Source organism: Merops nubicus, unplaced genomic scaffold (genome assembly GCF_000691845.1).
Source record: "Merops nubicus isolate BGI_N331 unplaced genomic scaffold, ASM69184v1 scaffold7659, whole genome shotgun sequence".
Lineage (NCBI taxonomy): Eukaryota > Metazoa > Chordata > Aves > Coraciiformes > Meropidae > Merops > Merops nubicus.
In genome coordinates this window covers 18,878-33,761 of record NW_008628934.1, presented here as the reverse complement: position 1 = coordinate 33,761, position 14,884 = coordinate 18,878, and the positions used below count along the sequence as shown (strand labels likewise).

The following is a 14,884-nucleotide window of genomic DNA, read 5'->3' as shown; positions in this document are numbered from 1 at the left end:
ACAATGTAGAAGTAGCTGAGCTCATCCTGTGTGAAAGAGTAAAATTCAGTTACTTTTTTTTCCTCCCCAGAAAATGAAGTTCCTTTGCAGGAACGAAAAAATTATAAATCAAGTCCTGAAATTCAGGTAGGTGACTGGTGATAACTGAGGCTTGCATGGGCTTTAAGATGGATATGCTTCTGTATTTGGAAAGAAGATGAACCAAAGATGTAGTATGTTGTTTCCTTTTTTTCCAGGAGCCAATCAGACCTCTTGAGAAAAGAGCTCTAAACTTCCTAGTTAATGAATTTTTATTGAAGAATAGTTACAAGCTTACGTCAATAACGTTTTCAGATGAAAATCATGATCAGGTAAAGTTTTCTTGTCATTTTTTTACATGCCTGCTTTTTATATTCTGATCTTCTCATAGATTCAAGTGAAATTAAATGATATTTCCTGTGCATGTAGTTTGCTTCATACATATGAATATTCTAGGAGTTAAATATATTCATTAGTATTTTCAAATATAAAGCATAGTTTGAAAATGCAACACTTTGAGGAGTATTTTCCCAAAATTTGTAGGAGGATTTGTATGGAGACAGTATGCTTGTGTTGTTTAAAAGAAGCAAAACAAGAAGAAAAATACTGTGAGTTATAGGAGCTTACACACTCCAGGATTATGATCAGTACCCTTTCAGTTAAACTCAGGGATCAGGATGTAGTAAAATTTTGAATGTAATCGACAATTTTGAACAAATTTTGAATCATAATTCCCTGAAGTCACAGTCAGTTGATTTATTGCTTGTCATCTCCTGGGCGTATGTATGTGTGAGGATACTTAATCATTCTGTGGCATGCCATGTAGTCTTGGAGAAGCTCTCAGTAGTAAGGTGTTATTTTCTTGGATGATTCCAAACATAGCTGTGCTTTGATGCATTTTTCTTAAGATGATCAGTTTTATGTCTCTTATCGGCCTGCATTTCATGGGGGAAAAAAATCATTCAAATGTTTGGAGGGTTCTAATTACATTCTGACCATTACAGGATAAACAAAACATCCAGTAACATTAACAGCAAATATATATTCAGCACGAAACTGGAATATTGCCAGATTAGTTAATGTTTGAATTCAGTTTTAAATATTGAATTCCAACCAGTTCTATCTGTAACTAGTCGTCCTATATTTTTCCCACAATTCATATCCTAATCTGTAAAGAAAATGTATCATTGAGTAAAATTTCTGGATTTACCACTTACGATTTGAATATATGCTTGACGAACCTGATCTCCTATAACAAGGTGACTTGCTTAGTGGATGAGGGAAAGGCTGTGCATGTTGTCTACTTGGACATCCGTAAAGCCTCTGACACTGTTTCTCATAGCATTCTCAGGAAAAAAATGGCTTAGGCGGGTGCACGCTCTGCTGTGTAAACACTGGCTGGGTGGCCGGGCCTAGAGTGTGGTGGTGAATGGAGTTTACAGGTTACAAGTTGGACAGAAGTGTTGATCTGCTTGAGAGTAGAAAGGGTCTGCAGAAGGACCTAGACAGGCTGAATTGATGGGCCCAGGCCAGTGGTAGGAGTTTTAATAAGGTCAAGTGTTGGGTCCACACTTGGGGCACAATAACCCCATGCAATGCTACGGGCTTGGGGAAGAGTGTCTGGAAAGCTGACCAACAGACAGGGACCCTGGGGTGTTGATTGACAACTGGCTACATGTGAGCCAGCAGTGTGCCCAGGTGGCCAAGAAGGCCAATGGCATCCTGGCTTATAAAATAGCGTGGCCAGCAGGACTAGGGAAATGATCATCCCCTGTACTTGGCACTGGTGAGGCCACACTATGAGTACTGTGTTTTGGGCCTGAAGTGCTGGGGCTTAAACCCCCAGCCCTGAATGAGGGTTGGCATATGGGTGATGTCCACAACTTGGCAAGAAAGGACCTCCTGACTGCTTTTCATCCAGGGTCTGGCCAGCCTTGGGTGGGAACTGATTAGGAGATCACCACCAGGTACCCCTACCTTCCACATTAACTTGGAGGTGAAGCAAGAAGCCACCTCTGTAGGAGCTGACTCTGCTTGCAGTGGGGTTGGAAGGCCTGCCTGCACAGTGTGCACATGATGTGTGGGGATTCTGGTCATTGAAAGGGCTCACTGGCTGCTCATGGCAAGTGGAGTTCCCAGGATGTTGGTGCAATATCATGAAGTCTTCCTCTGGGGAACTGTGCCATGTTAGGACTCATTGCCTGGCTGATCCCATCTCCCACAGCTTGGTTCATGAGGCAGCTCACTCCTTTCTTTACACAACGTGCTGTGAGTCAATGTGTTCATTCCTTCGTCTAGTGGTCTGGGGCCTTGGATGGTTTATGTATGATGTAAGATCAGAGGGAGGGGTCTGGCTGTTGGTCTGCCCGTTAATGGCATTTCTGTATTGGCCAAGTCATTAGCAGAAGAGGGTCCCTCACTACTAGAAAGACATTGAGGTTCTGGATGGGGCCAGAGAAGGGCAGCTAGGCTGGTGAAAGGTCTAGAGAGCAAGTCTTATGAGGAGTAGCTGAGGGAACTGGGGCTGTCTGGTCTGAAGAAAAGGAGGCACAGGGGAAACCTTACCACTCTACAGCTACCTGAAAGGAGGTTGTACAGAGGTGGGTGCTGGTCCCTTCTACAGAAGTAACAAGCAATAGGAGGAAATGGGCTCTGGGCTCCAGCTGCACTAGGGGAGGTTTAGGTGGGATATTAGGAAAAATTTCTTCAGGGAAAGGGTTATCAAGCACTGGAACAGGCTGCCCAGGGAAACACCTGAATCACCATCACTGGAGGTATTTAAAAGACATGTAGAAGTTGTGATTAGGGACATGGTTACCAAGTCCAAGTGACAACTTGATTGACTTGATCGTAAAGGTCTTTTCCAACCTACATGGTTCTATGACAATAATAATAGTTTTCATAAATATGCCTGTGGGGATACAACCCCAAAAAGAGAAAACATGAATAAATTATCCTTACTTTTTATGTGTTCTCAGCTGAAAATGTTTTCTGTTGTGAGACAATTAGCAAAAAAGCCTAGAAGAGTTCTTAATTTTGAAAAATAAACCGCAGTTGACATACAGAATGCACTTCTTCCCCCCCCAACGTTTTTCACCTCATTCTTTCAGAAAATATTTCTTCACAGTAGGTGTATCTAACGAGACTATGGAAAAATAAAGCAAAAATTGTGAGCAGTCTGAAAAAGGTTTAAAAAAACAAATTAGAAATTTAAAGTTGTTCACAAGACCATCAGAACACTTGTGTAACTGTGCACATGCTTAATTATATATACAGACATGGAAAAGCCTTGTAGTAATAGAGTGACGACATGTCGGTGAGGGAAGAAAGGACATATAGTGATGGTTTGAGACAGAAGGCCCCAGGATTGTTTATGTCCTTACACAAATAATACAGTTATATCCAAATTTCACTGAGAATAGCAGCCCATCTTTCATTCAGAGAGCTATTTGAGTGTCAGGTTTTGGAAAATTGCATTTGTTTGTGTGAATGAGATGGGAACAAAACAATACCCTTATCAGTTGAAAGCTTTCTATTATCTGCACTGGCTAGAATTTGATCAGTGGTATATCTGATTTTAAAAAGTGTCCACATCCTAGGAAAAAATAAATTATTGTCTATGTGTTTTTAGAAGGTTCTGTCTTTAGTACCTCACCTAGAGTTGTCTTTAGCGTGAAACTGCTTTGGGTCATGAAATGGATCCTTTTTCTACTTCTGTTTCTTGCTGTCTGAGTTGAGCTTCCACCTCCTTTACTACAATGCAATCTTGATGTGATTATTTTGCGGTTTTGTGACTTGCAGTCAGAGGAGGAAGAGAAACAAAAATAAAAGAAAGTATATTGTATGCTTTAGTTTCTTTTATTCCTTTTGAAGGATTTTGAACTTTGGGATGATGTAGGATTGAACATTCCAAAGCCTCCTGACCTGTTGCAACTTTATCGTGACTTTGGAAACCATCACGTTACTGCGAGAGATGTGGTGGATGTATCAGTTGGTGTAGAAGATGATGAGCTAGAGGCTGCTACTCCTATACTTGGGAGCGTCCCTGTATTTGAAACGGCACCACAGTCAATAGAAGTAAGAGACTGTACAGAAGAAATGCATTGCAAAAAGCTGAAACAAATTGATTTTATTGTACTAAACTCTTTTGTTTCTATCTTGTATTCAGCAATGTTTAATAGTGCAAAAATTAGAAGATCAAATTAGTGTGTTAAACAGTGAGAAATGGTCTTTGATGGAGCAAATCCAAAGACTTGAGAGGTATGTATTTATCAATCTGCTCAACTGCTGATAAATGTTGGAAAGACTTCTACTTCTCGTGAAAGCTCCAAAAATTTTTCATTCTTTCCTTTTCCTCTTTCAGTGAAATAGATTTTCTCAAGAATGAAAACTTTGCGGTGTCAACAGTTTATGGTGTAGCTCCCCATCCTCCTTTAAAACAAGTGCCTCTCTCAGTCTCAGAGGACAATGGACGGTACTTGGATATCAAGAGCTCTGAGAATGACAGTAAACCTGGAACCGCTGAGGAAACAAGCTTTTCTTCATCAGCTGAAGTGGATTCAAGGACTAAGGATGATACACTAAACTCTGTGCCCTGTAAAGAAACAAAGAAACTGTCCTCTAGTGCTCAGTCAACTAACGCCGTAGTCCACTTTGATAAACCTAATAGGTTAGTGATAATTTTTAAACTGGAACACTTCAGTTAAAAATTCTTGTGAAGTGGGTGGATACTCTTCTAGCAGTAAAATTCTTCAGAATTCAGTTTTTGAATGCAAATAAAAGACTTGGCATACCTTTAGGATACTGTGCTGATATAATAGTTTTAGAATAATCCTTTTAGAGAGGAGTACATTTGACAAACCATCTTTTTTTTTTTTTTTTTAGTACTAAGCTTAAGAGTTTTTTTTCCCCTCCTACTTTTTTCTAAAACCAGTGCTGCTCCTTGCAACAACAGAAAAAAAAAAAAAAAAGCTAAAATCAAAATGGTGAATGGGAAAGCAGGATATTTCTGTTCTCTTTTAAATTTTATTTTCACAATGAAATCTCTTCTTCTCTGCTAGAAAAGGGGTTGGGAAAATTCCTACTTGTCCTATACTTGTCCTGTGTATAACTTTAAAATAATATGAGAGCTGTATGGATTTTTTAATTTTTTTGTGTGTGTGTTTTTTTTTTTTAATAATCAGTGTATTTGACATTCTGCTTATTTGAGTTTTAAATTTGTGGCAGTCTTCACTAGGTAATCATAATTCTTCTAATCAAAATAGGGTATTCATGTTGTGTTATTATCTAGAGACTGAGTTTGTGCATCTGAGTGTTCTTGACAAAACCTCTTCAATCTACACAGTCTTTTTAAACATTGTAGTGAACACGGGAGTGAACGTTCATTAAGTAAGAGATAAAACACTTTGTAGCCATGTGGAGTAACATGGATCACAAACTTAATAAGTGTATGTACAACTTCTAAAATTACCGTTGTGGACAAGGCTGTCAGAGTAGCTCACTTTATGGTCTTACAGGTGCTGTTCCTAGGGGAGCAGGCAGCCATTCTTTCTGCTTTGTATTTTGTCAGTTCCTTTAGTGTTCTTATCACTGTATCAGCACTAACAAAAGTTTTTGGAATTATTTTCAGTCTGCAAATACCACGCAGAAACCTATGTGTGAGAATCTGTGCAGACAAAAAATCAATACGGGCTCGGGGTGTGGGGGTGGTAGAAGAAGAATCAGTTGCTACCCCTTTTAGTAATTAACTTTTTTTGCAAACCTGAAGTGTCCTGTTTTCTTTGGATTTCCTAAACTTCTTGCACTGGGTCCTAGGGCCAGGAACACTTTTTCAGTGAGAGCTCAGCTTTAGCATTGAACAGGAGGAAAGATTTACAATTTGTGAATTCAGTACCTTGGAGTCTTACTCCAAGTTTCTTCTCCTTTAGTTGAGTATACTAGTGTCCAACAGGAAAGTAAAACTCAGCTTAGATTTTTCTCAAAAATTTGCAGTGGTTCTACTTAAGCTTTCCAGATTTTTTTTTTTTTAATTTATTTCATATCTTAGCTGAATATCTAGATTATGTAATAATCAAAATTTATAGCTGTCACACACCTGTTGCTATAAACTTGTCTACCTACTTTCATCTGTAGCGTGCTGCAAGTTTTTCTGCTCAGAGTAATTGGGAGTGCTAAGAAGGTGTTAAGCGTATGAATATTAGATGGGTGGTTTGGTGGTAGTGAAGATAGGTATTGAAACAGGATGAGATGCCTGAATGAAGGAGCTGTTGGTATCTCCAATGGGATTTATGATGGGAGTCTCTAGAAAAACAGAATTTGTTTTGCGCTCACAGCTCTTTTAAATATAACTGCATATGGATTTATTTGAAAAGTAGTTGAATAAAGCCTTGACTCCCCATTGAGTTAATTTAAGAAGTCTCCTCAAATGCAGTTCACTGCAGAAATAAGGAATGCACGTATAGTATGTTGCCCTTTTTGTAATGAGTTTGGGGCTTAATGTGTCAGTGAAGGGTCAAATGAAATTATATTTGATACAGTGTTTTATAGCTCTGTATCACTAAATTTTCTTCTTGGATTATGCACTTGGTTTGTAATGATACAGTAATGTTTTCATTAAGAATTACGTTACTTTTTATGTGTTTTGAGATCTGTGGCAGAAGAGGCACGATAGAAGTGCTGGATATTTATTTCAGTCCGGGGATGGTTATTTGTAGAACACAATTACTATAATTTATTCAGAATGTTTTAAGAGGTATTAAAACTAAGGCTCTATCCTAGATGGCAAGATTTTTACTACTGTAGCCAGAGAGTGGATTGTTGGCATAGATCTTGCCCAGATGGGAAGAGAGGATGGGAGAGCACGGGAGCTTGCCTGGCGTGCCTGCGCTCGGAGCAGCTGCGCATGCGTGCCTGCAGTGGAGGACTTGGCTGTCACTGGAAAATGCCTCCTCAAACAGATGGCAGTAGAAAACACTAGCAGCAGTTCAAGTAGACTGTACCACATGTATCTGTTCAACTCATTTTAAGGTGTTTGGTAGTTTTTACCAAATACAAGGGGTTTTCTGTTACATAGCAGTCACTTGGGACTTTTCCAGTAAATTAACTCTTGTCACAGTGCTACATGGAGTGGGATAGTAGTGCTTGGTTCTTGTATTCATCATACTTTCTTAAAGCTGAACATCTTCACTACTGGCATCTGTTGACCTTCAGAATGGTTTTCCTCTGACTTGTGTACAAGAGGCCTGGGTCTTTTATCATTTCTGACCAGCATAGCCATTAAGGATTTTACTAGAATTCATCAAGGAGGATCTTTCTTGACTCTAAATATAGCCAACAATTGTAATGGGACCCATGCTGCCAAGAGCTTGCTGCTGATTAACCCATAGGGAAATTAATTTGTCATACTTAGTTAGTTTTCAGTCTCTACAAAATGGGGATAGAATTTTGTCTTTACATAGGATTTTAAATAATGTTTCAACTGAGGAAGGATCTGATGTTCTGCAGAACAAATGCCCAGGCCAAGGGCTGGTAGAGGCCTTGTCTAATGTTAAGCTGCCATTTTGCAGCGTTTGCTCCCCTTATCCCAGTGTAAACAAACCTTAAAGGCTTGATTAGAGCCTGTAACTCTGTCATGCAGGAATACCTTTACACAGTAGGGACCAACATTGTTAAACAGAGGTCCTTTACAACTCACTGCAACTTCATCTGTTTAGTAAAAAAGTGAACCCTTGTATGGAACCAAGCTGATCAGAATTAAAGACTTCCTTAAAGTTTAAAACATGTTTGAAAAACCCGTACTGTCAGAAAGAAATTTGATTTTAAATAATAAACATAAATGTACGAAATGTTTATTTATAACATTATAATAGTCAGAAGAAGAAAACTTCTCTGTATTTACCTGTATCCTCCTGAATTAAACAGCATGTAGGAACTTAGATTCTTACTGTGGGGTTTGTTTTTTGTTAGAAAAAGGTGAAATGATGACGTATTTATTATAAATAGTGTGGTTTTTTCAGTCTATTAGATAAAAGTATGTATGTCCATACACATAATTGCATGTGCACAGGATTCTGTGCACTCAGGTGCACAAAATAGCGTTTTTAGGAGGTAGAAGGTGATAGCGGTTTCCACATAAGAGATAGGTATTGCTTCCTTCCTTAAACTCATGCAGTGTCATTAGAAGGTCCAAACAGCAGATGATGATCCAGGGTGAGATGCTTCCTGTAGGTGTCTGGGAAGACAAATCTTCTTCCTATTTAATCATAACATCTAAATACAGGCCTCAGCTAAACCAGAGGGAGTTGTCGTTACTGGGAATAAAAGGATGCCAGTGCTGATGATGCTTGCCTGTTTTAGGTAAAGATCAGTTTAGTAGTTGTTTTCTGAGAACATCGCTGCCAGATTGTCCTCCTCAAACAAGGTTGTTTTGAGACCTGTATCAGGGTTTTGAGTGTCTGGGCAGTGTTGGCTGGCACTGTGCCTGACCAGGAGGCAGTGCTTCAATAGATACACATCTACATTAAGGATTAGGCAGCAGTTTAAGGTTAGCTTTCAGGTTCTCAGTATACATTTAAATCCAACGTTTAGATCCCAAAGTCAATCTTTATTTTTGATCAATCTGTTTAATTCTGAAGTTAGTAACTGGCTATTCAGGTGTTTTTATGCAATGTGTGGAATCAGAGCATTAAGCAAAAATACTGTTTCTTGTGATTTCTGCCTCTGCTCCTCTCCGGTTTGCATAACTTTGTGCTTCCTCTTCTATTGCTAAAGCTTCCTTTTCTTTGTGCTTTAGACCTATTTCTGTATGTTTAGCAGGTTTTGGAACTATAAGTAACTTCTTCATTAGTACACCCAGTTTTTTTCCTTGCTGCAAATGAAAACCACTAGAAGTCAAAGATAATTTTAAACAAAAACCTCAGCAGTATTCTGCTTCACTTCAAACACACTTTCCTAATGTCATTTTATCTCGCTGGTCAAACCAGAGTGAAAGGACCTTTCTGACCTGTGCTTTTCCCCCCCCCTCTTTTTGGCAATGTTTCAGGAAGTTGTCACCAGCTTTCCATCAAGCACTACTGTCTTTCTGTCGGATGTCTGCAGACAGCCGTTTGGGATCAGAGGTATATTTCCCAGTTGACATAAACTAGAAGATCATTTTTTCTGCATGGCAGCAATAGTTAAATAGACAATTGCTTTTAAACAATATATTTTAATGTAAAAGGAAAGATAAATTTATGTGCATGAAAATTAAGAAATAAGGATATGTTTTCATATTTTTTAGCTTAAATATGAAACCTGGTGAAAGATACGTAATTAGTGGGAAGTTTTGAGTCTCTGCAAGTGGATTCATGCTTTTAAAGTTACTGCCAGATCAAAAACGTACAGTTTAATGTGTATGAGTAAAGGAAATATTTTTTGGTGATCGGCTAGCTGCAATTCTTAATATTCTTTTCAAAGGATATTTTTCAGTTCCTATGCTTCATTTAAAAAAAACCAAACAAACAATTTTATTTTCTAGGTATCTCGGATTGCAGACAGTGAAAAAAGTGTCATGTTAATGTTGGGACGCTGCCTGCCTCATATTGTTCCTAATGTGCTGCTTGCAAAGCGAGAGGTGAGGCAACTTGAAATTTTACTTTTCATTTTTACCAGGATGTTTTCTTGTTCTATTTTGAAGTTGTTGTGTCTGATGTCATGAAAGTCTGTTACTTGCAATCATGTTCTTACTTTTGTGCATGCATCTCTGCTCCTAGAAAATGGTTTTACACCTCTGTCAGGTGAGTTCAGTAAACCTGCATGGTATCCTAATATTTCTTCCTTTGCTTAACACACCCGTTAGAATTCAGCAAGACTGTTACTGTAGGTCCATCTGTTTGTGGTTGCACAAAGGGGTTTTTTTAGAGAAGATGATGGTTAATGTGTGTTACAAAGAGGTAGAGGATATAAGTTCAAAAATTAAGTGATATTTATTTTACCTATCAGTGTTAATAAGGATTAATGTTCAAGTTCTTTTGCAGCGCTATATACTTCAACAAAAAAATTATTTTAGTCTTTTTGTAGAAGCTTCATATATCAGCCAAGATAAGACTAATCAAAAAGACACCTTCATAAGAAAATTAACTATCTTGCTTATATGGTCTTCTTAAATTGAAATTGAAGCTACATAAAATTATGAATATTCACTCTTTATTTTGAATGTAAATTAAGGTGATGTTTTGCATAATCATTTGTACTATGTAGTGTAGAAAAGGAAGACTGTGATTGAAGATAGAAAAAAAACCCAACTGGTTTTGTATTGCTTTATTGTAAATACTGCACATTAACAGATGTGTGGAAAAAAAAAAGTGTCAAACAAATTCAACAGCCTTATATTTGACACCAGAATAAAACGTTTGAAGTAACAAAGCTTGTTGAGTAAGCTTTAGTCCTTATTGAGGGGACCTACAGTAGGGTAGACATAGTACTGTGTTTTGCTTAAATTCCTTCTAAGGCTTTGAATAAACCTGAAGAAATTTGTACTGATCCTATAATCTAAAATTTTATAACATACAAGTAGTTATCCACAGCCAACATGATGACTTTGATTTTTCATGTTTTGAAAGTCTCAAACTTTGTAAAAGGGTTTTTTTTTCTTTTCCTGAGGGGATGGGAATGTTAACTGACTGCTCTGGAAATGGTTCTGTTCATAATCTTTCAGAATAATTCTGTGAATGTTCCAGGATCAGTACTGAATTTCTGATTTTTTTTACTTACCCCTTTCCTTCCTTCTGCTTGACAGGATGTGATATTCTGGCTTCTTTTCACAGCTTGTAGCATAATCCGTGTTACTCATTTAGTGTTTTTCTGACCTTTTAGGCTACTTCCTACTTTATTTTACAATTGAAGTTATATTTGATTACATGTATTTTTGTCTGAAAAAAAAACTCATCTGTTTCAATTTCATTGAAAGAGCCACAAGTGAGGATTGTGCAACTTGGACTGCATGGGATGTCTAATGTTTCAATAATTGAAATTTGCTTTAAAAGTAGCTTTTCTCAGTTACCACTCATTGCTATAACTGTTGTAATGTTCTTTCAGAGGTAGGCATGGAATCTGAAGGAAAACTTGGCTAGAGCATCTGTTAGTATTTGTTAATATTGGTATTACAAAAAGCTAATGTAAGAACTAGGCGCTCTTCAACAAGGTACAGCTTTGGATCTTGTCCAGGAGCAACCTTATGATGAGAGTCTTGGCACAATTTACAGAGAAGTGGCGTAAAATTTTACGAGAAGATCCCTAATTTTAGAAAGATATATAACAGGTTTCGGTTATAATGCAAAGTGATCACCAGTCTGCTCTGAAAAGTTAATATTAGTCTTTGAGATCTTACAGTCAGTGGTTTAGACATGAGAATTAAATAAAATTTGTGACGATTCCCTAAAGGACCTGTCTTTGTACTTTACGCATTCATTTTGATGAAATTGGTTACAAAATGCTAAGGTGAAAACGTGCTATACATTTTCATTTTGGAGACACTGGGTTTGCGGAGGTTAACCATCTCTCAGTAAGTAGTGTCCTTTACAAAAGATTCAGAAGCCATTTCAGCAGTGCTTTTAACACCCTTAATGTCAGTAGCAGCCTGCCTGACTTGATAATAAGTGGTCCAAGAAATATTACAGTTGACATCTGCATGAGTTAGTGTTGGAATGTCTGATGCATTTCTGAAGTTATTAATTTTTTTTTTTTGTGTGTTGGTGCAGTCCTAATTGTTCTTTGATGTCTGTATCTTAGGTTCCAATGGAAGTTAAGAAAGGAGGAGGAATACAATAGCGAGTAGGGTGGCAGTGTAGATTGTCCTAGTTGTTTCTAAAAGTCTATGCTCAACTGTAAAATCAGCAATGCATAATTGAGGACAATAGCCTGAAAGCTATTCATAGTCATCAGGATTCCATGTATCAACATATAAATTTAATTTTGTTTTTATCCCAAGTGTGCAGGTTATCCTAACTGCTTGAAAACATGTATGTGAATGTTTAGATTTGGACAAGAATGCATTCACAAAGGAGATACTGCAAGCCAAATAGTAGTAGTTGGAATGAATGGTAATAAAAAGCTGAAAATGTATTCTAAATAAAAAAACTAAAATTTTATCTGCATTGGAATCTGCTTCCTCAGTTGTGTTTTTACCACTTAATTCTGAAACACATTTAAGATTTTTAAAAAAATACGTAATCAGCCACCTTCTATTTGTCAAGAGCTATACCATAAAAAGATTCTCTGGCTGAACTGTCATTAGAGAAAAGCAATCCTTAACATTTTTGTGACAACTAATCAGTGCAATACTGATTATTCACCCTTTAGAACATGTAGAAATTGGTATCTTTTTTCAGGTAACAGGAATAACCTTGTTTGTACATACCATTCTGTGCTCTGCAGTATGTAGTCCTTCAGTGGCATTTGGACCAGAGTAAATGTTTTGGCCTAATATCAGGACCTTGTTACTCTTCATCAAGAAACACTTTTCCTTAATCATTTATATCTTTGTTTCACCTATTATCCCAGGGTTAGTTTCTGTAACTTTAATTTGTGTTATGCAAACTTAGCAAAATCATGATAGTAATGGTTTACTAAATGTGCACCACTAGATTTTTATACTGAGAAACTTATTTATACAGAGTTCAGTATGTTAAGAATGGAGGTTTGCTTTTATTTCATTATAAAGTTGGAAGCAAAGATAATGCTGTGTCTGCAAACTCTGAATAGGTGTCCTTCTCAGCTCTGCTAGAAGGAAGTAGTGCTGTATATTTGTTTAAAGATGTTCACATTAATGTGTAGTGACTACACATGGATGTCACCGAGGCACTTTGATTCATTGCTAGTTTCATCACAGTTTCCCAAATAAATACTAGATGTAAACAGAGAAGTAGAGAGGTTTTTTTTCACACCCATATCTGCATTGATGTTTATGTAGAAGCATCCCTTTTGGATCCTGGAATAAAAGACTCATCCTATGAAATGTGATTAGAGTTGTAACTTCTATATTAACAAGATGAGTAGCACAAAGTTCTGAGTCATGTATTAATCCTATAATTATTTTTCTTTTCTATTTTAAAAGTAAATGCATTTCTGCGCAAGAGACTCTATGGTAGTAGGTTTTTTAGTATCTGCAGCTATTACAGTTGCTGCAGATAAGGTTATTTTATTTACTGATTGTCAGAGGCTAAGTTACAGAAGAATTTTAACATAGCTTTGATTCACAATATAAGTTTTGACTGTTAGAGAAGGGTAAAAGGGGACACATTTACAAAATTGATCATGTCATCATCCTGGTTTATGTATTATGCTGTCACCAGTTTGCCCTATCATTACATTAATATTTAAAATAATAAAGAAGATTACTATCCTAAGTCATTGAAGTAACCAGTCTTGACACTTAACACTAATTAAATTTATTCTTTGAGATAATTCTTTTGTTTATGAACACTCCAACAAAAAGACACTAAGTGAAACTAAGATGTAGAAGACTTTTGTAATATGGTCAGATGGTTAAAAAAAAAAGTCAATGACATATAGAAATTCCTCACTGCTTTGTAAAGAAATTGTCAGCAAAATAGATAAATGCTTGTTATAGGATGCATTTTGAAAAATCCTAAACTTTAGTATTTTGGTTTAATACTTTTCATACATAGAAGAAACTATAAGAGAACTTCAAACAGTGAATCTTATTGAAAGATAATACAGCATGTTGTAAGTTAGGGAATAATTGTCTAAAGAAACTGTGGTAAAAATAGTGAGTTTTTCTTTGTACAGACCTACATGAGCTGTTGCACAAACGTAGAAAAGAGAAAATGGGCTGGTTCAGTTCTCATGTGCAATGCATTAGGTCAGCTTCATGGCTGAATCTGCAATTCACCTGTATGTTGCTTATCTCATAGTAAAATCAAAATAACTTTTTTTTTTTCCTCTGTTCTCTGTGGGTAGCTCACAGATGTAAGCTGCCTCAGGCATGAACTTGCCTTTTCAGTAATGGAGAGACCTCTGGCACATGGCATTATACATCATTAGGTTGCAAGTGCTTGCAGGGTTATAATGGCAGTCTGCTTGGCATCTAATGGGAAAATAGTACCCCAGTTCTGAAAGTCACTCCTGGTACTGGTGACTAGCACCAGCATGAACTAATTGCTTTTCCTAAGACATAGGCAAATGGGAAAAGAGGGACTTGGGGATGAACAGGACATTTAGGAAGAATCTCAAATTAATAAGAGGGAGGGGGATTGTTGTGGTTTATGGGTTGATTGTTTTAGGGTTTTCTAGCCCTAAAGGCTGTCTGCAGAAGTGGTATTCTTTCCCAAGGAAGGCAGAATGTTTCCAATAGCACTGGAAGTCCTATCCTTGATTATTAGTAATTATATACAGTCTCCATAACAATGTTATGAAATTTGTTCTTTAATTTAAACAGCCAAATGCTAATATTATTGTGTATTATTGCAAAACTAGCACTCTCTACAGCGCTTCTCTTCTGGTTTTGAGAAGGAAAAATCTGAGATTATGAAACAAGTCTGTACTAAGACAAACCTTAGTATTGTGAAGAAAGGAACTTGAACCTGCGTGTAGGTTGTTTTTTGTTCTCAATCATCTTAAATATCCCAAGAAGAATCTCTCTGCTTTTAAGTCTTTGGAAGCCTTCAACTGACCTGTTTTGTCTGTATTTGAGAATAGTTTTGTTCTTCTTGTCCCACAGAAAGTCTCTATGGCCTCGAGATTTACCTTCCTGTTCATTAAGTCTGTAGGGAGTCCATGAAACACTGTTCAAGACTCGTGTTTCACCACTCCCCTTAATAGAAGGAACTGTAGAAGCACTGGTGGCAGCAGTGCAGAGAACACTCTTCTC

General features: G+C 37.2%; 1 protein-coding gene across 1 annotated transcript in view; it reads left to right on the top strand.

The window, feature by feature from the left end:
• The window catches only part of KIAA1468 (KIAA1468 ortholog), a gene marked incomplete at both ends in the record, with an annotated part of 41,609 nt that overhangs the window by 8,053 nt on the left and 18,672 nt on the right, over nucleotides 1-14,884 (top strand). The window contains 7 exons of the mRNA XM_008946823.1: nucleotides 71-126; nucleotides 237-350; nucleotides 3,892-4,095; nucleotides 4,187-4,278; nucleotides 4,382-4,687; nucleotides 9,059-9,134; nucleotides 9,533-9,628. Coding sequence (XP_008945071.1) covers nucleotides 71-126; nucleotides 237-350; nucleotides 3,892-4,095; nucleotides 4,187-4,278; nucleotides 4,382-4,687; nucleotides 9,059-9,134; nucleotides 9,533-9,628 — 944 coding nt within the window. The remainder of the gene's footprint in view (nucleotides 1-70; nucleotides 127-236; nucleotides 351-3,891; nucleotides 4,096-4,186; nucleotides 4,279-4,381; nucleotides 4,688-9,058; nucleotides 9,135-9,532; nucleotides 9,629-14,884) is intronic.